At 47.0% G+C, this 24332-nt stretch overlaps 1 protein-coding gene across 1 annotated transcript; it reads left to right on the top strand.

Annotated features, from left to right (window-relative positions):
• The first annotated feature begins 1933 nt into the window (after positions 1-1933).
• On the top strand, positions 1934-24071 carry LOC109688885 (myosin-3). Its single transcript, XM_074046823.1, has 40 exons — positions 1934-2014; positions 2677-2888; positions 4457-4600; positions 5026-5182; positions 5610-5637; positions 6304-6412; positions 7010-7102; positions 7778-7841; positions 7924-8022; positions 8848-8951; positions 9036-9174; positions 9578-9696; positions 9783-9932; positions 10924-11094; positions 11178-11484; positions 11605-11675; positions 12936-13023; positions 13112-13229; positions 13626-13749; positions 13843-13979; positions 14062-14317; positions 14502-14744; positions 14829-15005; positions 15114-15259; positions 15340-15430; positions 16235-16624; positions 16720-16846; positions 17847-17965; positions 18166-18362; positions 18724-18907; positions 19557-19722; positions 20055-20179; positions 20855-21163; positions 21271-21474; positions 21563-21688; positions 22523-22693; positions 22792-22896; positions 23060-23155; positions 23263-23400; positions 23920-24071. The coding sequence occupies exons 2-40, from the start codon at positions 2685-2687 to the stop codon at positions 23944-23946; spliced, it is 5823 nt and encodes a 1940-aa protein (XP_073902924.1). The 5' UTR covers positions 1934-2014; positions 2677-2684; the 3' UTR covers positions 23947-24071.
• The last annotated feature ends 261 nt before the right edge of the window (positions 24072-24332 follow it).

Below are 24332 nucleotides of genomic sequence, written 5' to 3'. Positions count from 1 at the left end.
CAGCCTCCTGAGTAGCTGGTACCAGAGGCTTGTGCCACCATACCCAGCTACTTTTGTGTCTGACTAGGGGCAAGAATACAGAGGGTATTTAATAATTGCCCCTTCATCATGAGGACTGCAGTCCTATTCCCCTTCCTCATTCAGCCTCTTCATCTGGGCTGGGTATGAGTGGAGATGGGAGGGGCAGTTCTTATTCTCAAGGTGGACAAGTTGACCAATAGTTCTCTTTAGAATAAACAACCATGGCACGCCCACCCAGTACTCTCCCAAAAATTCAGTCAAGGAAACAAACAAACAAACAAAAAGTAGAATGGGAATGGACAAGAGTTTCAAATACATCCTTATTCTTCTCTTAAGGCTTGATTTCTTTTCCAATCCTGATTTAGAAATGACCACATTTGTGAGACAACGCCTGCCCTCCCTTTCTCTGCAGGCCTCTGCATTCCCCTTGACCCTCCATCTAGGCTGGCAGCTGGTCTTTCCTAATTGGAAATATATCTTAATAACAACAGGCCCTTAAGCAGCTGTTGCTGTGAACACTGGCTGGCGGCATAGCTCCTTGTCATTAATTTACTTGTTGGTCCTACTGGTACTTAAGAAAGGATTAAGTTAATGATGACACTGAGGTGGAAGGCTACATAGAGAGACAGGAGCGGGAGAAGGATTATTATTATTAATTATCCTTAGCACAGATTTTACAATCACACATCCCTGACACAAAACTTCTATTGTTATAGAGGTCTCGCTCAAAATTCAAGGAGGATTTCAACTTTTTCCTCCTCTGCTTTATTTGCTTTCCCATGTGATGAGATTTCTGAGCAAATCGCTTGACTGAAGTTCCCTATTCCCATGAGGTAGGGGGCTTCCACTGACTTGGGAGGGAGGTGGACTGAAGAATGAAGTCAGGCTGGCCCCCCGCAGCAAGTTCATTCCATCCCATCTGGTGGAGAAGCACCAGCCCCATGTTCAGAGAAAGGCATCTCAAGTTCCCAACTTTCTACAGTTGGAAAAATGGTTATGGATTCTGCTCATTTCTATATATACCTTTCCCTTGGCAATGACAAAAAATACGTGTGGAAGGAGTTGGTTCTCAGCCTGTGGTGTCGGTCATTCTTTTTCCAAATATAGAGAAGGAATGAGCTGAGGGGGTTAGCAGGGACCTATAAAAGCCCAGGGAGCAGCTGCCCCTCTGTGGCTCGCTCTCGTGGGCAGAGGTAAGTCACAGGGTCCTCTTGAGTGGCTCTTTTCAATCTCTGCTGCTTGGAGTACACTGGTGTGGCCCACCACTCTGGGCTGTGACCCTGCCTGGCTTTGGTAAGGTGGTGCCTCATTTCTCTTTCCAAGAGGCCTTCATAGAATTAGATGTGATCCAAAAGCCCAACTGGGGTTCTACCCAAAGCTGGGGTCCTGCAGCTCTTTCCTCCTCCTACTGTTCTCCTTTTGGCTGGGATCCCATTGGGTATCTGTATACCTGTCCACCATGGTCTGACACTCTTCTGTTGCCTGACCCACGGGGTGGGCCAATGGACATGGTGCCTTCCCCACCGGGGCTGAAATCTGCCAGATGCCTGTCCCTTCAAGATCACACTGGCAGTGGTCACCAGGTACAAATTAACCAATCTCAAAAGATGGCTCCTGTTTGTAGATGACCAGGGACATGCCCCCACCTGATAGCACAAGCTTCTTATCAGGGATCTGTCCATTTAGAATCATTGCCTGATTCTGTAGACAGAACAAGGTGCCAAGGTGGCAGTGTGTGTGTGGTGGTGGGGGGAGCCAGAGTGCAGGCAGTTGGTGGCCTTGACCTTCCAGCTTGCCTCTGGCTAAAGGCTCTTTATAAATGACTAGTACTTTGTCTTTATTACTTAATTCTGCTCAAGCACCAATTCGAAGCAGCCAGACACTCCAAGTGTCCCTAAGCGTCTGCGTCTGTGTTTGTGTGTGTGTGCAGTTGCAGGTCCTGTGGTTCCTGCCTACTGTTGCCTTCTGCTGTCCTCCTGCAGGTGTGACTTAGGTGAGAATCCCTAGGCTTCTGGAAGTCTTCAGGTGAACCCAGGTCACCTGTCACTCTCTCCTCCCAGCAGCCCTTGGGGAACTGGAGGGCTTAGGTGCCAAAGATTAGGTTGTAGAGCCGGGAGGCGAGGCAGCACTGGGGGAGCTTTCCAAGTGATGCTGTCATTGGAGGCTCTTCTATTCTTAGCAACCACAGGAAGCAGAGGCCTGGCTTCCTCTCGTGAGGATGTAGACACCTTGATTCAAAAACGGTTCAAAACTGCCTTCGCCATTTCCCATTTAGAACACTCTTTGAAGAAAGCCTTTATTTCTTCATGGTGTTTATTTTTAAATGTTCCCTCTGCCACACCTGGACTTTTCAGAGGAAAACAAAGCCCTGGGCACTCACTTCTAATGCCCCTTTACCAAATCGAGGGAACTGAGGCATGTGGATTGAAGAGGATCCATGCCTTTGGCACATAGTAGCAGCTCCAAAGATGTGTGCCAATTTGGTTTTTCCAGAAATAAAACCTTGGATGGAGCTTCGCTGGGCACAAGGACAGCCTGGTTTCCAGGGCCCTGCTTTGAGGGCTCCTACAACCAAAAGGTGGCAGTGGAGGCTGAGTTGGGATGAGAGCTGCCTAGTGCCTGGCAGCGGGGCTCACCAGTGGGTTTGTCTTGCAGCTGACACCATGAGTAGTGACACTGAAATGGAAGTGTTCGGCATAGCCGCTCCTTTCCTCCGGAAGTCAGAAAAGGAGAGGATCGAGGCTCAGAATCAGCCTTTTGATGCCAAAACCTACTGCTTTGTGGTTGACTCCAAGGAAGAGTATGCCAAGGGGAAAATTAAGAGTAGCCAAGATGGAAAGGTCACTGTGGAGACAGACGACAACAGGGTAAGTAAGACTCATGCCTTGCCTGGGGCGACTGGCCCTCTGCATAGTTTCCTTGCTAACATATCTGCCCTACCTTCAGCCACTTCCAGACCAGGCTCTGACCCTGGAATGCCACATGTGAAAGGACCTTAGGCTTCCCACGTGTCCTGAGAAAGCAGAGTGAATACTGGCCTGAGTTGCTAGTGGGAAAAGAACTGGTGGTGGCATCAAAACAATTCGCATTCAAGTGTTTTTTATCAGTGTTCACCTCACTTGGGGCCAGAGATCAGCTCACATATCTCAAGGATGTGGACTTGGGAGTCCAACACTAGGAAGAGCACCTGTAGAACATTCTCCTTTAGTAGCCTAGGTTCCCCTAAATCCAGCAACGGCCAAGGAAGTAGGAAAAATGTGTAAGGGACCCTAGCAGACCACAAGCTGAATGTGAAATAGCAGTCTTCCTGTGTCAGGAAGGAGACAAGCATTATAGCCCACGACATTCTGGGACAAGCCATTCCGGGAGTGTGAAAGGAATTCGGACTTCAGTACTTTCTGAATTTGGAAACATTCCAAAAACAAAACAAATAATAAAATAAATAAAAAGAAGAGAGCATAAGAAAATCCAGGAGACAAAGAAATAGTGTCATTGAGTAAAGGAAGAGGCTTTAACGCCTCCCATGCTGTGCCACCAAACATTGAAGTTCCTAGAAGGTGGCTTTCCAGGTAGTCAGATAAAGAAGCTAAGAATGAGCTCCCAAAGCTGGAGGTCCGATTGACTCCCTGCTGGGACACAGAGAAAAGGTAGGTTTCCAGGTCACACAGCACAGAGACAGGGCCCAGCAAAGGAGACCAGGTGGTCATCAGTCATCCGGTAGTCAGAGAAAGGAGGTGGGCGGGGCAGGGCGAGATGGGCCCCATCACAATGCCACAAGCCCTCCACAGGGAAAGTCAAGGGTGTGGGGCAGGGGTTTTTCCTCAGAGAGGTGCAAGAGCATTGTCAATGCTGGGAACCTCTGCTTTGTCTGGTACCTGGCTCATGCTTTCCCTAGCTTGTAACCCTCTGTCTGCAGACAGGGCATCTGAGGTGGCTCTTTCTTAAGTGTGCCTAAGTGTGGGGAAAAGGCAAGATGTGGGATGTGGGGGCTTTTTGAAAGCTGTTTTCAGAAAGCTCTGAATGTGGTGACACCAAGGGCATCAGCCTGGGGATCCATTGCCACCCTGCTTTCTCTTCTGTCCCTGCCTCAGGACAGGCTGTGTTCTCTGAGCCAAGGGAAAGAGCCCCTTGGCTGTTAGAACTGGGTTATGGTGCAGTCAGAATGTCAGAGCTGAATGGCTCCTGTTTGCTCCCCTTGCTAGCCCCCGGCCCCCACCTCCTTTCCAGAGATCCTCTTTTCTCATTTCTGTCACCTTCTCACCCCAAACGCACTGAACAGGAAAAATACCAAAGCCCTGAGTAACCAACACCAAGTGCAACCTATCCGTCCCACCTGCCTATAGCCTTGTCTTCCCTCAACATCAACCAGTTATCTGCACAAGTCTCCTCATGGTGACAAATACCTTCTAAGCCTTGTGACTTTTTCCCCTTTCAGACCCTGGTGGTGAAACCAGAGGACGTGTATGCGATGAACCCTCCCAAGTTCGACAAGATCGAGGACATGGCGATGTTGACGCACTTGAATGAGCCAGCAGTGCTGTACAACCTCAAGGACCGCTACACGTCCTGGATGATCTATGTCAGTAGTGACACTGGCTTTCCTGGGACACATGTGGGATGGGGGAGGGAGGCACAGATGTTTGTGTGGGAGGTGGGGCTTTGACTGTCACCAAAAGAGCAAAAGAGAAGAAACAGGGGAGGAGAGAGAAAAGAAGAGGTGGATGGGAGCCAGGTGTAGTGGCGCACGCCTGTGATCCCAGCACTCAGGAGGCTGAGGCAGGAGGATCCCAAGTTCAAATCCAGCCATGGCTACACAGTGAAATTCTATCTCAAAAATCAAAACACAAAAACTAGATGTGGGAGGTCCAGCTAGTCTCCTCTCTGTGTCTCATCTATAAATAAAACCATCTTCCCTCCTTTAAAAGCTTATCAGAAGAACTTGGACACCATTATAAAGGAAAAACACACAGACAGGCACACACACATTTTATTTTTCTTCCACAGACCTACTCGGGCCTCTTCTGTGTCACTGTCAACCCCTACAAGTGGCTGCCGGTGTACAACCCTGAGGTGGTGGATGGCTACCGAGGCAAAAAGCGCCAGGAGGCGCCGCCCCACATCTTTTCCATCTCTGACAATGCCTATCAGTTCATGCTGACTGGTATGTTTCTGAGGAGGAAGCATGGAGAGATGGGGTGGGCATTGGGCAGGCTTGGGCTGCTGTTCCTAGTCTTGGGCCTGCCCCTCTCATGTGCCCAGCACCAGAGAAAGAAGGAGAAGGAGTGAAAGAAACAGGAAGAGGTCAAATCCGAGTCTTGAAGGCCAGGATGAGGAGTTTTGCATTTAATGCAAGAATTGGCTGAACCCTAGGAAACTGACATTCTTTGTGAATCAAAAACAAAGATTGACAATTTTAGATGGTTCAGCCTCATATGCTAAGAAGCCACTGGTTTTCAGCAAGGGCTTCACCTCTGAAAGAAAGCTAAAGGAAAAGGACTTGTGCAATTTAACTCTGACTGCTTGAGAGATGGGATAGCGCTGGGGAGCTCTTTTTCGATTGCCATCAACTCTATTTTTTCCTTTGCTAGATCGTGAAAACCAGTCCATTCTGATCACGTGAGTATCTAACACATAGAGTGTTTTCACAGCTTTGGCCAAAGGTGCCACTTTTCTAATTTGTTCACTGGGAAGTATCTGGCACAGGCCATGCACGGAGACATGCTTCTGTAATCCCAGAAACTCAGGAGGCAAAGATTAGGAGGATTACGGTTCAAGGCCCCTGCAAAAGAAGTTATCCCATCTTACCAATAAACTGGGTGTGGCGTATACCTGCCACCCTAGCTATGTGAGAGGCATAAATAGGAGGAATCGAAGTCCAGGCCAGCCTGGGCAAAAATGCAAGAAATTATTCTAAAAATAACTGAAACAAAAAGAGCTGGAGATGTGGCTGAAGTGTAGAGAGTTTGCCTAACAAGCACAAGCCCCAGAGTTCAAATCCCAGTAGCATTGAAATAATCGGCACCCAGTGTATGGTGAAAAGGCAGGTTTAGGAATGGGCAAGAGATGTTCACAAGGCCTCAGGACACCGAATTACCCATGCCTGGGTCAGCTGAGCAAGTGGCTGATGCCTCCTCCCCAGGTCTCTGCCCCTCCACATGGCCTCTCACATCTGCTTGACAGGTTCAGGCTATATCCAGTCCCCTTGGATAGCATCTTTGGGAACCCATTCATACTAACAGCTCTCATTTCTTTTTCTCTTTCTCTTTCCATTCCTCTGAATAGCGGAGAATCTGGGGCAGGAAAGACTGTGAACACCAAACGGGTCATCCAGTACTTTGCAACAATTGCAGCTACTGGAGACCTTGCCAAGAAGAAGGACTCCAAGATGAAGGTGGGAGGGGAGGAAGGCTTGCTCTGCTGCCTCTTCTGACTTCTGTCCTAACTTCAGAACAAGAAGGCCAATACTGCAATGTTCCCCTCTCTGTAAGAGCAGGCTAGGATGTAAAATCATCTTAGACAACGCAGTGAAGTAGATCTGACAGGGCCAGATCTTGTGATTTCTTAGCAGATAAGGGACTAGGGATTAACTGAGAAGGGTCAATTTGGGGGCAGCTTAGAAAGCTTGTTCTTTTAGGGCAGAATCATAGGTAGCAACCTGAGAGAACCGCAGCACATACTTGCTTTTGACACAAATGTGTCACAACAGTATGAAATGAAAACAGACAACCTATCCCAGCAACCAAGTGCTAAAGGAACATCCCGTCAAGAGGCCCAACTACTGTCAAGCACACCAGAATGGTGGGGGGGTTTTTAGGAGGGTCTGCTGTTGACTGGATGGGTCTTCAAATTGCAAAGTCAGGGAGGCACAAGCCTCCCCACAGCTTCCAGGAAGTCAGGGAGACAGAGCTGGTAAGCATTTTTGTTTTTTTATCATCATTTTTTTGCTTATATAAATGGTTTCCCTTCCTTCCTCAATTTTTGGCATTAGGGGACTCTGGAAGATCAAATCATCAGTGCCAATCCCCTCCTGGAGGCCTTTGGGAATGCCAAGACTGTGAGGAATGACAACTCCTCCCGCTTTGTGAGTTTTGAGTTTGGTTGCAGTGGGATCTTTGTGGCAAGACGGCATATACTCAGGGAGTTTAGAGACCAATTGGGAGAGATGGTGGAAGAATAAGCATGACACATTCATGGGAGGTTCAATAAACTGGAGTGTGATAGAGTGACTGGAGGCCAGTTCTCCAATAGATGGAGGTGGCAGGTATGAGCTCTGGGTAAGGAGGAGCTCGGTTGAAAATCCCTGTGAGAAAGAGAGGCAAAGGCAAGCATGAGCACAATCCCAGAGATGGGGAAGTGTCTGGTGTACTGAACAGACCTAGATGGGATGCATGTGGCAAGGGGACAGGTCCCAGGAGACAAGGCAGAAGAGGAAGAGGTCTGGTCACGTAAGGGAACACAGGCCATGAAAGGAGTTTAGATTGTATTCTAAGTACATCCGGGAGCTACTGAAGGACTCTACAAGCAGGGGAGTGGCATGGCTTGACTTACATGATGAAGAAAATCACTTAGTTGCTTTGTTAACTAGACATAGGCAAGGAATAAGGAAGCAGACTAAGAGGAACAGGAAAAAGCAGACATACCAAATGGAAGAAGGGGGAAGGGGGAGGACATGTTTGAGTGCAAACCACAGGGGACAAGCAGTGTCCGGGAGTCAGGAGGATCCACTGGGCCTGATCTCCCTTTCCTCCCTGTGCAGGGAAAGTTCATCCGAATCCATTTTGGGACCACTGGGAAGCTGGCCTCTGCAGATATTGAAACTTGTAAGTAGATCTGCTTATAAGATCCTATGAGGGCTCTACACCATGGGGACAGCCTGGAGGGTGGCCTATGTTTGTCTTCCAGATCTGCTGGAAAAGTCAAGAGTCACTTTCCAGCTGAAGGCTGAGAGAAGCTATCACATCTTCTACCAGATTCTTTCCAACAAGAAGCCTGAGCTCATCGGTGAGGAAGTCATAAGTGGGGTTGGGGAAGTCACCGGTGGCCTTGGTCTTTCATGCATTTGAGCTCTATTTGTATCTACATGAAGGTGACTTTCCAGTCAGCAGAGTAGTTTATATCAGACTTGGGATGTGGCTAGTTGGGTAGTGACCATACCAGTTTGAAAAAGTGAATCAGATGGGTAGTAACAAAACTGAACCAACTACTAGATTCAACGCTGGTTTATAAAAACCTTTTGAACAACTAAGCATTGAGTGCCACCTTGTGGTCTGGCACAGAAACCAATCTCTCACCAAATGCTGTGAGGCCAGGGCTAACTCAGATGAACAGCCCAGCTAGTGGATTCAGTTCTGTACCTAACAAAGGCCTCTGTGTGCAGTGTCTTTGCTCTCTGGCTGTATTTGCTCAGCTTTCTGGTCTCCAGCCTGGAAACAGGCTGCAGTTTTCAACAGATTTTAGAAAAGTCTATGATATAACCATAACAAACAACCTGTGCTTCCCTCCATTTGGGCTGGCCCATGCTCAGTCAGTTTTCTGCATTAATTTCTCAACCTAAACTCACAAGTGTAATTCATCTGTAAAGCAAGAAAATTTAAATATTCTCTCTAGGGTTCTTAATCTACATGGCACAGGAGACTGCAAAGCCTCCCCCGGACTATGTTTCTAGTCCCAGACTGAATAATGTGAAGCTATCTAGGAGATTTCTAACTCTAAATTTAATTTCATCTCCAGTAGTAAAAGTCCCAGTCCAGGGTATGCGAGCTCAAATCCACTAGGTGGATTTTTCCTAGTGTCTGTGTCAACTCCTCACATATTCATCATTTCCAGAGCTGCTGCTGATTACAACCAACCCTTACGACTACCCATTCATCAGCCAGGGTGAAATCCTGGTGGCCAGCATTGATGATGCTGAGGAGCTGTTGGCTACAGACGTAAGTGGGAGCCACAGAAAGGTGGGGTCGCTTCTCCTCATCATCATGGAGCCATGGACTGACCGGCTGTTCTTTCCATCGCAGAGTGCCATTGACATCCTGGGTTTCACCCCAGAGGAGAAATCCGGACTCTACAAGTTGACAGGAGCTGTGATGCATTATGGGAACATGAAATTCAAGCAGAAGCAGCGAGAGGAGCAGGCAGAGCCAGACGGCACGGAAGGTACCCACTGGCCACAGTAGGCCATCGGCCAGAGCTGGAAGGCTGAGATCATTTGGAGCCTTTTTTGAAAGTGATTAATCCTTCTTCCACCTGAAGAGGTGAATGACTTTTTTCTGGGGCTCAGATGCCTATAGGCACTGTCACTACCCACTTTTGGTAAATATATAGCATGGTTCTGTTTCAGATGCAACAAGAAGTGACTAAGGCTTTCTGGAACCCATTCCTGCTTTTTGTCATAAAAATCTATCATATTCTGTGAGTGACAGCTTCCACTAGCCCCATATAAGCACTTAAGGGATAGGGTTTACAAAACATACCGAGGTGAAGTCAGCTTTGAAACACCCAGGCCGTTTTCAAAGTGGCTTTTCTACCGTGTTGAACATCGTCTTTCTGTTCTTACCAGTGGCTGACAAAACAGCCTACCTGATGGGCCTGAACTCCTCAGACCTCCTGAAGGCCTTATGCTTCCCCAGAGTGAAAGTCGGGAACGAGTATGTGACCAAGGGTCAAACTGTGGACCAGGTAAGGGACACCTTGAGGTCAAGAAGGGACCCAGGTCCCTGATGGTCACTGCTTTCCTACTCACCTGCTGACCTTCCCCCGGACAGGTGCACCATGCTGTGAATGCTCTTTCCAAATCCGTTTATGAAAAGCTATTTTTGTGGATGGTCACGCGGATTAACCAGCAACTGGACACGAAGCTACCGAGACAACACTTCATTGGTGTTTTGGACATTGCAGGCTTTGAAATCTTTGAGGTTTGTGTTTTTATATTCATACTTTCAGGTATCTTTGTATGGGGACCTGGGTTTTTATAATTCTAAAGGGAAGGCCTTCTTGTAGGAAAGCTAGGCAAAGTGAGTCAGGTGGAGGAGAAATGCCAGATTGGGAGGGTGTGTACTATTTTAACAGAGAAGACTCCTGTTAAGTGGAATTTTAAAGGATGTCACCAAATAGATAAAAGAAAAAAAATCAAATGCGGTCACTAACTTAGGGAGAGCTAGAAAGAAGCAGATAATCTGATACTAAGTAAATCATGCACTATCTTCTTTTTTATTTTTCACACAGTTCTGGGGATCGAACCCAGAGCCTGGTCATGCCAAGCAACAGCTTTACTGCTGAGTGATATCCCTAACTTCTGTGCATTATTTTAGATAATTATTCTATTGGTTCTATGTCAGAAGCATATGACCATCAAAGCGTATATTTAGTGTCTACCAGGTACCAGGCATGCAAGTGGGAAATGAGCTTGTAGTTAAAGAAAAAAAAAAACAGACTGAACATGGTGGAAATATTACGTACGCATGTATGAAAATGGAAAAATGAGACCTGTGAAAACTATTCCAGGAATGGGGAGAGGAGGGAATAAAGGAGAATGATGTCAAGGGTGAATTCAACTATGATATATTGTAAGCACTTTTGTAAATGTCACAATGTACCCCCAGTACAATAATAATATGATAATAAGGTTTTAAAATGTGAAAAACAATAAAGCACAAAGAAGAGTGACACAAAATAAGTGCATGAAAGATGACCATGAGAACTGAGGAGCGGGAGAAACACACATTTAAGAGGAAGTTTTGAGATGACTTTTCAGAGATAAGATCAGAGCCAGGCCTAGAAGAATGTGGTCAGCTCTAAAAGCATAAATAAGCTGGTGGGGACCTAGGACCATGAGGGGAGTGCTGGTGGGTCTTTGATTTTGAAAGAAGTCTTACTTTTCACATGAACATTATCTCTTGGTATCAGTATAACAGCCTGGAGCAGCTGTGCATCAACTTCACCAATGAGAAACTGCAACAGTTTTTCAACCACCACATGTTCGTGCTGGAGCAGGAGGAGTACAAGAAGGAAGGCATCGAGTGGACATTCATTGACTTTGGGATGGACCTGGCTGCCTGCATCGAGCTCATAGAGAAGGTATCCTACCCGTCCACTCAGTACCCAACTCCCATGTGCTGGGATGCTTGTGTTTACCCAGATGCCTTTTGCCTCAAATCCAGCCGATGGGCATCTTCTCCATCCTGGAAGAGGAGTGCATGTTCCCCAAGGCAACAGACACCTCCTTCAAGAACAAGCTGTATGAGCAGCACATTGGAAAGTCTGCTAACTTCCAGAAGCCCAAGGTGGTCAAAGGCAAGGCCGAGGCCCACTTCTCTCTGATTCACTATGCGGGCACCGTGGACTACAGTGTTTCAGGCTGGCTGGACAAGAACAAGGACCCCTTGAATGAAACTGTGGTTGGACTGTACCAGAAGTCCTCCAACAGGCTCCTGGCACACCTCTATGCCACCTTTGCTACAGCAGATGGTAACTGACTCTGGACACAAGGAGGGCATTGCTCCTGGGTGATCACCCTTCATTTGTCCCACAGAACCCAAAGACTTTGTAGATGCACTAACAACACCTGTCCTCTTTTGTTCATCACAGCTGACAGTGGAAAGAAGAAAGTTGCCAAGAAGAAGGGTTCTTCCTTCCAAACAGTCTCTGCGCTTTTCAGGGTAAGACAAATGCAAGTTCATTTGCTTGCAGTTCATTGGCGCCATACCAGCATGAGCAATGTAGGGATTCTAAACTTGATTTATTGAAGAACAGTAATGTCTACCAGGCATGCTGTACATGCCTATAATCCCAGCTACTTGGGAAGCAGAGGTAGGAGGATAGAGTTCAAGGCCAGCAAGGGCAAAGTTAGCAGGATTCCCTTCCAAAAAAACAAAATAAGGGCCACGCATGATGGTAAGCACCTCTAATCCCACTACTTGGGAAATGGGAGGTAAGAAGATCACAGTCCAAGCCCAACCCCAAAAGCATGAAACCCTATCTGAAAAACAAACTAAAAACAAAAAGGACTGGGGACCTGGTTCCAGGGGCACAGTGCTTGCTTAGCAAGCCCTAGGTCCTGAGTTCAATTTTAAGTACTGCCAAAAATATGTAAGTAAATAAATTTTAAAAAAAAGGGCTGGGGACATAACTTAAGTGGTAAGAGTCATGCACAAAGCCCTCAGTTCAATCCTCAGTACTTTAAAACTAAATAAAAGAAAGATAAAAAGAGTAGAAATGTCTGACTCTAATTGCTATCTCTGAATGAGCTGAATGACAGTATGATGAATAAATGAGGTCTAACAAATGCAGGAGCAGAATTAATTGTCATTTTGTGCTGCATCTAGCTGGGTTGACTGGCCTGGGAGGTGAATTCCCAGTAGTAACTCTCCAACCAGCCTTAAGATCATGGCAGCACTTCAGGCTCCTGGCTGATTTCAGAAGGCATTCTGTGCTTGATGAGCCTCTGGCTCACGGTGAGGCAAACGACAGAGACAGCTTGAACTTCTCTTACCTGAAGTACTTAGAACCAGAATATTTCAGATTTCAAATTTTGGGAATATTTCACATACATAATGAGACTTGGGAGGATGGGACCATTTCATCTTTATCTTACGCATGTAGACTGAAGGTAATTGTGCACAGCATTTGTAGTGCTTCTGTGCTCTGTCTATAACATGAGGTCAGGTGAGGAATTTTCCGCTTGTGGTGTCATGTTGGCACTCAGAAAGTTTCAGATTTTGGAGCATTTCAGATTTAAGACTTTCTGGTTAGAGTTGTTCAACCTGTATCAGTCATCTGCCTATACCTCCAGCTATAAGACTATTCTTTAGAATTTGTGATGAATTTAAAACATGTTATTTTTCATTACAATATATCTCTATATCTCTGCCTTTGTAAAAGCCTCCAGTATGCTGTCAAATTTAATCTTTGTCTTTTAGGAAAACCTGAACAAGTTGATGTCCAATTTAAGAACTACTCACCCTCACTTTGTGCGTTGTATAATTCCCAATGAAACCAAGACCCCAGGTGAGACCCAACACCCGCCAGCTCTCTGGAGGTGCTCAGTGTGGGAGGCATTTTGTGTGAAGCTGATGTGTCTCGCCTGTGTTCTCAGGGGCTATGGAGCACAGCCTGGTCCTGCACCAGCTGCGGTGTAATGGTGTCCTGGAAGGCATCCGCATCTGTAGGAAAGGATTCCCCAATAGGATTCTCTATGGGGATTTTAAACAAAGGTGTGTAATAAAAATGTTTTACATTCTTCTTGAGCTATGCAAACACTGGAATTGGAGGAAGAGAAATTGGTGTGAAAAGATCCATTTCAAAATGGATCTTTTACAGGACTTCCCTGTAAAATAAATAACCTACCACTTAGTCAAGATATATATACTTGATTCTTCCATGTTTTGCTCAGGAACTTATCTGATATATAAAATGGCAGGAAAACGTCCTGGCCTAAGAGTCCCGAAGCCTAAATTCCAGGCTACTGTGTAGCAGTGTGATTATGGGCAGGTCACTTCAACTCTTGGGATCTTGGCTTTGTTGCTTGTAGGAAAGGAAGAGAGACCTGAACTCGCTGGGGTTGTGTCTTTGCCAACAGCCAATGATTATTTCTGTGTTTACAATGACAGATACCGAGTGCTGAATGCCAGCGCCATCCCTGAGGGACAATTCATTGACAGCAAGAAAGCTTGTGAAAAACTCCTGGCATCCATTGATATTGACCACACTCAGTACAAATTTGGACACACCAAGGTACATGCATCAATTCTACACAGGCTGGCCTTTTCATCTTCCTAACACAACTTCTCCAGACAACAGACTCATTTTACCCATCTCCTCTCTAAGGTGTTCTTCAAGGCAGGTTTGTTGGGTACCCTGGAAGAGATGCGGGATGACCGCCTGGCCAAACTGATCACTCGGACGCAAGCTGTGTGCAGAGGGTTTCTCATGCGTGTGGAATTCCAGAAGATGGTGCAGAGAAGGTCAAGCAGGGTCTTTTTCAAACACGAGCTCTTTGGGGAAAGGGGGAGCCTATCTTAGGAATAAGCAATGCTTTGTTTTTAGGGAGTCCATCTTCTGCATCCAATATAACATCCGCTCCTTCATGAACGTCAAGCACTGGCCCTGGATGAAACTCTTCTTCAAGATCAAGCCCTTGCTGAAGAGTGCAGAAACTGAAAAGGAGATGGCCACCATGAAGGAAGAGTTCCAGAAAACCAAAGATGAGCTTGCCAAGTCAGAGGCAAAAAGGAAGGAGCTAGAAGAAAAGCTGGTGACTCTAGTACAAGAAAAGAATGACTTGCAGCTACAAGTACAAGCGGTATGTGTCTAGGAATCTTTTTTTTTTATTCTCCTAGATTTGATTATGTGTGTAGGAAAGCTAGATTAAGGGTGGGGAGTTCTGATTTTTTGATAGAATTCTTCAAAAAGGACTTCATATAGAACAAGTTACTAAAATGCCACAAACCTTATCTCCTTAAAGAGAATTATGATTTTCTTTTAAGGAAAGTGAAAACTTGTTGGATGCTGAGGAAAGATGTGACCAGCTGATCAAAGCCAAATTCCAGCTTGAGGCTAAAATCAAAGAGGTGACCGAGAGAGCTGAGGATGAGGAAGAGATCAATGCTGAGCTGACAGCCAAGAAGAGGAAGCTGGAAGATGAGTGTTCAGAACTGAAGAAAGACATAGATGACCTTGAGCTGACCCTGGCCAAGGTTGAAAAGGAGAAGCATGCCACAGAGAACAAGGTGCTCCCCTTGGGTCTTTCTTGTTCAATGCAGTCATTGCAAACTAAACTCTATTTCTTATAATTGCTTGTGGCTTCTTCTTAGGTTAAAAACCTTACCGAGGAGCTGGCTGGGTTGGATGAAACCATCGCTAAGCTGACCAAGGAGAAGAAGGCCCTCCAAGAGGCCCACCAGCAGACCCTGGATGACCTGCAGGCAGAAGAAGACAAAGTCAATTCTTTAAGCAAAATCAAGAGCAAACTAGAACAGCAAGTGGATGATGTAAGTAAATAGCATTCACCTCAGAAATCCTAGACCTTCAGGGTGAAGGAGCTCCAGCAGGCCTCTTGCAAAGCATTGGGTCTCAAAAGGAAATGATGCCTTTTTCAGCTGGAAAGTTCTCTGGAGCAAGAAAAGAAGCTGCGGGTGGACCTGGAAAGGAACAAAAGAAAGCTGGAGGGAGACTTGAAGCTTGCCCAAGAGTCCATAATAGACCTGGAGAATGACAAGCAGCAGCTGGATGAAAGGCTCAAGAAGTATGCCCCAAACCACCAGCTTCCATCCTACAGCTTGCAAATGGATTCCATCCTCACATGCTCCGCATTTCCCTCCACAGGAAGGATTTTGAATACAGCCAACTGCAAAGCAAGGTGGAAGACGAGCAGACTCTAGGCCTCCAGTTTCAGAAGAAAATCAAAGAGTTACAGGTAGGACTACGGCTTCTCTTTCACATGTGGGTCACTCAATGAACTGGGTGCCATCGGCTCAGAGCCAGAGCACGTGTGCAGGACCACAGCTGCCTGCTTCCCAGGTTCCCCTTCTGCCAGGCTGAAGGGGCAGTGATGGACATTATGCTCCAAACTTGTAATCCAATGCATCATTAAAGTGTTTGGGTCAGCATTCAGGTAAATGGAAACTACTCTGGGTAGGTCACTACAGGGGTAATGACAGTGTGGGTGCAGGAAAAATTCATTTGAGAAGAAATTAACATTCGTATTTCTTTGGGGAGAGACTAAGAATCAATTCATCATATGGGAGTGGAAACTAGCCCGTTCTGTTGTTACTGTTGACACATTTTAACCACACATGTTAACGGGGTTCAGTGTGATATTTCAATACATGTAAACAGGTACACTGATCAAATCCAGCCTCTTTTTACTCACAGTCCCCGCCCCCACTTTCCCAACCTCTAGTAATTACTATTCTACCTTTGGGTCATTTTTTTTTAACTTCTAAACATGAAAACATGTGGTAGTTGTTCTTCTGTGCCTGGCTTGTTTCACTTAACATGATGTCCTCCAGTTCCATTTATTTTGCTGCAAATGACAGGACTTCATCATTTTTAATGGCTGAATAATATTCCATTGTGTATGTATACCACATTTTCTTTACTCCTGCATGCCTTGCTGGCCTCCTAGGTTGATTCTGTACTTTAACTGTTGTGAATGGAGACAGTGAGAGTCCCTCTTTTGGGAACTGGCTGTCCATGAGTGGTTCCCCGCACTCTGCAGGCTCGCATTGAGGAGCTGGAAGAAGAGATTGAGGCAGAGAGAGCGACCCGTGCCAAGACGGAGAAACAGCGCAGCGACTACGCGCGGGAGCTGGAGGAGCTGAGCGAGCGGCTGGAGGAGGCCGGCGGCGTCACCTCCACCCAGATCGAGCTGAACAAGAAGCGGGAGGCCGAGTTCCTGAAGCTGCGCAGGGATCTGGAGGAGGCCACCCTGCAACACGAAGCCACGGTGGCCACGCTGAGGAAGAAGCATGCGGACAGCGCGGCCGAGCTCGGGGAGCAGATAGACAACCTGCAGCGAGTGAAGCAGAAGCTGGAGAAGGAGAAGAGCGAGTTCAAGCTGGAGATCGACGACCTCTCCAGCAGCGTGGAGAGCGTGTCCAAATCCAAGGTGCTTGGGTGGGGCGGGAGGCGCCCAGGTTGTCCCCGGGAGACACCTGTTCAGACCTGCGACCGCCCACTTGTCTCCCCTTCCCAATCCTTCAGGCCAATCTGGAGAAGATATGCCGCACTCTGGAGGATCAGCTAAGCGAGGCCAGGGGCAGGAACGAGGAGGCTCAGCGGAGCCTGAGCGAGCTGACCACGCACAAGTCTCGGCTTCAGACTGAGGCAGGTAAGCCAAACGCAGAAACCCGGAAAGGCCCAAACGCACCTGCACCTAGAAGCGGCAGTGCGCATTTTGGGGGAAGAATTTCTAAAAGCAGGTTTTGAGGAGAGATATAATCGAAATAATCCACAAAAGGCACTATCTGAAAACATTCCTAAGGATGAGAATATTGACTTCAATTTTAAAAAACGAAAGAAAGAAAGAAGCGGATCAGGATGAGGAGGGACTCAAAGCATCACCCCATTCACAGTTCATATAAATTTGTATCAGAAGGAATGGAACTGGCAGAAATAGGACTAGAAGGCAAGACCCATGACTTTTCTATGTTGCTGCACATTGCATTCAGGCATTTTAGGGAATAAAGAGAGAAACAGAGCTAATTTGTATCAGCTAGTGGTGTGTGGTAAAGAAGAGAAGACACCTTCTTTCCAGCTTTCACCTAGAAAATGTGGCTCCACCCATCACTGGCTCCTCATCACAAGTGAATCAGTCTTTGCAGCAACCATAGTGGGAAAAGAAGAAAAGAAGTGTGTTTGCCCCTTCTGCAATAACCTTGGGGATTCCCTTCTGGAGTCATCAATCCTCTCTACCCCCTTTTTCCTTCCGACTTCCCTATACCCATATAAGCCTTGAATTCACCATACTCACCCATGAGTCCACCTTCAAATTACTAGGTAGGTAAAGTCCTGAGTAGTTCCCTTAATGACAAAGCAACAAACAGCAGCTGCTGGGCAGGTCTGCGGGAGTTGTGTGGTCCCCTGGTAACATTTAGGTTTATGTGGGTTTTCTTTGGGTTTCGTTGCTGGGTCAGTCCCAGTTTCTAGTAGTTTACAGCAATGTCTTGCCAGGTTCAGTTTTCTGTTTCCTCTTCATGCGCACATCCCTTTCTCCCTCAAGAAGGAGCAACATTTCATCATGTGATCTCACCTCAGATCTTAGTCCAGGGTGTTACACACGGGAGGAACTTGGTGAGTGAATGAATCAAAGTGTTTCCTTCTGGGCACAGGTGAGCTGAGTCGTCAACTGGAAGAAAAGGAAAGCATAGTGTCCCAACTATCCAGAAGCAAGCAAGCATTTACCCAGCAAATAGAAGAACTCAAGAGGCAGTTGGAGGAAGAAAGCAAGGTACCTCCTCTGAAGATGAGTCCTTGATGGAATTTTCAAACATTTCCTGCATGTGCAGAAGTGTGTGCACTCCCTCCCCCACACAACACAACTTCATTCAATCAGTGATGACAGCAGGAACATACTTGTGCTGCAAGCATGCCTGATTCATGTAGTACTAAACCCACTAGGGGCTTTTTTGGTATTTTTAACTTCTGCAGGCCAAGAACGCCCTGGCCCACGCCCTTCAGTCCTCCCGCCATGATTGTGACCTGCTGCGGGAGCAATATGAGGAGGAGCAGGAAGGCAAAGCCGAGCTGCAGAGGGCATTGTCCAAGGCCAACAGTGAGGTGGCCCAGTGGAGGACCAAATATGAGACGGACGCCATCCAGCGCACGGAGGAGCTGGAGGAGGCCAAGTAAGCAACTCTATCGGCTTTTAGAAGAACTAGAACCCTTAAGCACGCACATGGAAGGGCACATTGGCTTTAGAACTACTTACGATGAATCTGATGGATTTTGTTTTTGTTACTAGATGTTTCTCCATTGTGTGTGTCTTTAAGTGCATCCCTGTGCCATTATAGGAACCTGGCATTAGCACATCTTATTGACATCAACTTTGAGCTTGGTTACAGACCAGGCAGGTTACTGATCACAGACTTCAAGCAGACAGGGAGTCCTCCCAGGCTTAGTAAGATTAGCAATTCCAGCCTGATGACTAGTAATGTTCAAGAAGATTGAAATGGAAATAGCATCTGCTTCTCTTTCATATTCTTGAAGGAAGAAGCTTGCTCAGCGCCTTCAAGACTCTGAGGAACAAGTTGAGGCAGTGAATGCTAAATGTGCTTCCTTGGAGAAGACCAAGCAGAGGCTGCAAGGAGAGGTGGAGGATCTGATGGTGGATGTGGAAAGAGCGAACTCCTTGGCTGCCGCTCTGGACAAGAAGCAGCGGAACTTTGACAAGGTGTGAGCTCAGCTTCCCACTGACCAAACGCCATGATGTGGGGGATGCTAGTGGTCATGGGAGGGAGAATTGGTCACTAGACCTGACTCTGCTCCACTAGCCTGAGCCTCACTGCAATGTGGTTTCCTCATCTTTCAGGCAGAATGGGAATGGGGTGGGGTGTAAGTCCCTTTCAAACACTTGGCAGGGACCAGCCAATTCCTACAATGTTGTTCAGTCCCCAACCTTTTTCCTTCCTCCATACTGCTGGCGTGTCTAGGTGGCTAGCATGTGTGACTCTAACTTAGGTCCCAATGGGAGGCTTATTGGAAGCCCCCCCTCACTGTGGCAGGCAAACAAGTTTAGTCCAAACCAATATTTTAAGGAAATATTTTGAAATACAGAGATATTTTTCCTGTTGGGAAAAGGGCCTGATTCCTTCTCCAAGGATTCATTTGCTTTTGGAAATGGCAATTGTTACTGACCCATTATCTTTGGTAAATTTATACAATAGAATCTTGGTTAGTCCAATAATTAACAATAAGGAACAAGATAAGAGGCTCTGACTGGTATAGCCCTAACTCTGAGAATGTTCCCCTTAATGGTAATACTTAGTTAAAGCTTGGAGGAGAGCTTATACACAGAAATCCCTGCCACCCTGGTATTTCAGGTGCTAGCCGAGTGGAAGACAAAGTGTGAGGAGAGTCAAGCAGAACTGGAGGCGTCTCTGAAGGAGTCCCGCTCCTTGAGCACTGAGCTCTTCAAACTGAAAAATGCCTACGAGGAAGCCTTAGATCAGCTTGAAACTGTGAAACGGGAAAATAAAAACTTAGAGCGTAAGCTGTTCCAAACACCAAGCAGTCTGAGATGGTCTGAAACCTCCCCCCTTCACCATCCTCTGCCAGTGTATGCTAGGTGGGCTCCCAGAATGTGAAAGATGGTAGCTCCATCATTCAGATCCCTACATGAGTATCTGCTGATGCACGCTCACAAAGTTCACCATCCAACACATTACTTTTGACTCTCCCTATATACAATATCTTATCTCTATGAAACAGGAGTCCTTAGAATTCTAATAAACTAGAGAAAAAGCATGGAGTCTGTGCTTTGCATGCCTGAGGACTTATGCAGAGATGGCCAAATGCAATGCAAACTTATGTCATTGCAGAAGAGATAGCGGATCTCACAGAACAAATTGCTGAAAATGGTAAAACTATCCATGAACTGGAGAAATCAAGAAAGCAGATGGAGCTGGAGAAGGCTGATATTCAGCTGGCTCTGGAGGAAGCAGAGGTGAGGGGGGGACAGCAGCAGGAACAAAGGCAGTAAGGGAGGCCTGGGAGGTAGCTGGCCCCACTCTGCACCTTTGTTTGCTCTTTGTGAAGTCATAGTCCTAATGCCTGTAACTGTGAGGTTCAATGACATAATACCTGAGTTATTTTGAATTTATTCAAGATAACTTATTACGTTAAAATAAGTCTAAAAATGAGATTTTATAAAATCTTAGGTGATTTTAAAAATATCTGTAAAGTGCTTCCTTCTCCTAAGAAATATGATGGTTTTAATGTTATTATTTTGGTGGGACTGGGTTTTGAACTCCAGGCTTCATGCTTGCAAAGCAGGTTCTCTATCACTTGAGCCACAACTCCAGTCCATTTTGCTGTGGTTATTTTGGAGATGGAGTCTCACAAACTATTTCCCAAGATGGCCTCAAATCTCGATCCTCCTGATCTCAGCCTCCCCAGTAGCTAGGATTATAGGCATGAGCCACTGGCACCCAGCTTGTTATTAGTGTTTGATCATATAATAAAAAATAAATAGTGATTTAGCAGATTTTATTCTGGCACTGAAGATAAGTTAGAGCTTGTTTCAAGGTAGTTTTGAATATTCAAGAGTTAGATATCACATTGGAGCTTTGTTACCCCAAGGGTCATGTAGCAGGTTCTATTTTGTTTTTGCTTTTTAAAGGCTGCTCTTGAGCATGAAGAAGCCAAGATCCTCCGAATCCAGCTTGAGTTGACCCAAGTGAAGTCAGAAATTGATAGGAAGATCGCTGAGAAGGACGAAGAGATCGAGCAGTTGAAGAGGAACTACCAGAGGACAGTGGAGACCATGCAGAGTGCCCTGGACGCTGAGGTGCGGAGCAGGAACGAAGCCATCCGGATCAAGAAGAAGATGGAGGGAGACCTTAATGAGATAGAGGTCCAGCTGAGCCACGCCAACCGCCAGGCTGCAGAGACCCTCAAGCACCTCCGGAGCGTCCAGGGACAGCTGAAGGTGGAAAGAGCATCCTGCAAGGACCCTCTCCTGTCCTCAAATACCTAGGCAAGGCTCGTGGTCCCGGAGCCTCCACTTCAAATGGTTTTCCATTTAACTCTGGCTAGGACACCCAGCTGCATCTGGACGATGCTCTCCGGGGCCAGGAGGACCTGAAGGAGCAGCTGGCGATCGTGGAGCGCAGAGCCAACCTGCTGCAGGCTGAAGTGGAGGAGCTGCGGGCCACGCTGGAGCAGACGGAGAGGGCCCGGAAACTGGCTGAACAGGAGCTCCTGGATGCCAATGAGAGAGTGCAGCTGCTGCACACCCAGGTGAGGGCCGGGGGGAGCCTGGGTCGTGAGGGGCCACCTCAGACACACCTGCACCTCAGACTGCGTGACAACCCCTCCTCTTCCCCAGAACACCAGCCTCATCCACACCAAGAAGAAGCTGGAGACGGATGTCACGCAGCTCCAGAGCGAGGTGGAAGATGCCAGCCGGGATGCAAGGAATGCTGAAGAGAAGGCCAAGAAGGCTATCACTGATGTAAGGCTCTTCTTCCCCTGGGTGGCTACCAGGGTTGTGCTTCATTTTTGCCTCCTCTTCTCCCCCCAGCCCCCAGACACTCCCATGACACAGGACACGCACAGTGCACACGCTGCTCCGAGACCACTCCACTTCCTCTCAAACTCACCCGCTCCCTCCTGCACATTTGAAAAGAGGGAAGCAGAGGGGAAGAAAAGACAGGAAGGGATTGTGTCCCGTTTGTTCTGCTGTGAAGAGGGGTGCCCTTCTGTCCTTCAGCATCTGGGTTCTTCTAGAAACGACGCTCTCGGATATCAAGGTCCCATCATCTCTCCTCCCACAAACACCTAAATCTTCTTGGGTCTCCCGCGCCTTCTTCCCGGTTCCGCAACGCCAATGGCGCCACCTGCTGTCCGATTGGCGAACATCACCTCCAAGCTATTTTGCTTTTCTGCACTTGCATGCAGCAACCTTAATTCTCAGGAGGCCTGCCGCTTAACTCCCTTGTCTCCAAACCTGTGGTGCTGGGTGTCAAATCAGTCTTCATCAAGTCTCAGGATCCTCTCAACATATATGTAGGTGATAATGAAAGAAAGAGTCCGTGGGATAGAGAAGGTCCCAAGGAGGCCACTTTCCAGGAGGGAAGATACACTTCTCTCCCCGTCCCTGTGGGATGCATTTCTTTGGTTGTTTTGTATCCTGGGTGTAGCTCTTATCCTATTCCAGAGTGAAAATGTGCTCACTCATTATTTACCTATTGTCCTTTCTCTCTAGCCTGCTCTCTGGTCCTCTGGGACACTCACATTTTGACAGCTCCAAGGCCACTGAGCTTTGTGGGTGTGACTTGCTTTTCAGGCGGCCATGATGGCTGAGGAGCTGAAGAAGGAGCAGGACACCAGCGCCCACCTGGAGCGGATGAAGAAGAACCTTGAGCAGACGGTGAAGGACCTGCAGCACCGTCTGGATGAGGCTGAGCAGCTGGCGCTGAAGGGCGGCAAGAAGCAGATCCAGAAACTGGAGACTCGGGTATTGGCAGCAGGAGCCCTGGCCAGCTGGAGCTTCCCAGCCTCTTGGGTTCATGCCAAGGTCCATACCTTGGCTAATTTCCCAACTAATCTCCCCAGATCCGAGAGCTGGAGTTTGAGCTGGAAGGGGAGCAGAAGAAGAACACAGAGTCTGTGAAGGGCCTGAGGAAGTATGAGCGACGGGTCAAGGAGCTCACGTACCAGGTAGGTGGAAAGAAGACCTGCTGCGCATTTTCTCTGTAAGCTGTAGGTGCCACCCTGGAGGCTCCATAGGAACCTAGGAAGAAACACTTGAGATCAGAAAAAAGTCCAGACCTCCTGCAACTCTGCCCCGTTTTCCAGTGACATTCCATTTTCTCATTCTTAGAGTGAAGAGGACAGGAAGAATGTGCTGAGATTGCAGGACCTTGTGGATAAACTTCAAGTGAAAGTGAAGTCCTATAAGAGGCAGGCTGAGGAGGCTGTAAGTCTGACACATGTGTGGCTTTGGAATCGTGGCCTGATCCATTTCCCACTGGATGCTCTGAGAGAGAAGCACCTGATCTTAACCACTGGACTCTTTGGTTTTAGGATGAGCAAGCCAATGTTCATCTCACCAAATTCCGAAAAGCTCAGCATGAGCTGGAGGAGGCTGAGGAACGAGCTGATATTGCAGAATCGCAAGTTAATAAGCTGAGGGCTAAAACCCGAGACTTCACCTCCACCAGAGTAAGTTGTTTATCTGGAAAGAGCCCACGGGGACTGCAGAAACTTTTAAGCTGGAAGGAGCCATAGGGAACCCTCTCCTTTACAGCTGGGGAATCTTGGACTCAGGAAGAGAAGGGATTTGCTTAAAGGCACTTCACCTAGTAGAATTCCACCAGAAGCCAGGTCTGTAGGTCACACTACAATACAAAACCACCATTCTGAAAAGGGATGAGCAGGGTCTCACTGAGCTCTCAAGCACTCCATGCTGGTAGATCAGAGAAGCATCCTTCACAGCCTGCAAAGTGGTGGGCAGTCACTATCCACATAGGGTTGCTGTCCAGCAGATGGGGCTTGCTCTTTCTGACAGCCAGTTTCTCAGGCTATGGAGTGACTTCATGTATGCAATCATGCATCCTCACAAGGCCCCCAAATAACGTGCGTCCTATTGAAATATACAACTCCTTGATACTTGCTAGAAGAGGGAGTGGAGAAAATGTGTCTACCACTTGACTTGACTAAAAGTACCCACCTTCTTTCCAGATGGTGGTCCATGAGAGTGAAGAGTGAGCGAGCCCTCCTGGAGCAGGACAGAAGATATGCAAAATGTATATTTTCATGGTTCCTGACCTAATTTACTTAATTTCCATGTGACTCCTTTTCACATGCAATAAACTTTGCCTTGTTTTCAAGTAGGGGTTGTTTCATTGTATTTTTCCCTTTTTTTCTCATGTGGAAATGATTTCTCCTTTGGTGATTTTTCTACCTAATGTTGAAATCTCAGTAAGCAGATGGCTTGGTAAATTCAACTGACTTGAGTGGATAGGAGGGAGAAATTGTTTTTGGTTTAAACTTGAAATTAGATCAAAAAGAAAATAATACTTTTAGGTTAACCATTGCTTTGGTGGGGGATGGGAGAGGGAGTTTTTCAGGAGTCATTTCTTAACATGATATGA

Source organism: Castor canadensis, chromosome 11 (genome assembly GCF_047511655.1).
Source record: "Castor canadensis chromosome 11, mCasCan1.hap1v2, whole genome shotgun sequence".
Lineage (NCBI taxonomy): Eukaryota > Metazoa > Chordata > Mammalia > Rodentia > Castoridae > Castor > Castor canadensis.
The sequence above is the reverse complement of the archived record's forward strand: the minus strand, read 5'-3'. Positions and strand labels throughout refer to the sequence as shown.

Coding starts and splice junctions, on each gene's coding strand:
- LOC109688885 (XM_074046823.1), top strand. CDS start 2,685: ATGAGTAGTGACACTGAAATGGAAGTGTTCGGCATAGCCGCTCCTTTC. Junction 15,260..15,339: donor CTGGATGAAAGGCTCAAGAA/GTATGCCCCAAA, acceptor TTCCCTCCACAG/GAAGGATTTTGAATACAGCC. Junction 21,689..22,522: donor CCAAGAAGGCTATCACTGAT/GTAAGGCTCTTC, acceptor CTTGCTTTTCAG/GCGGCCATGATGGCTGAGGA.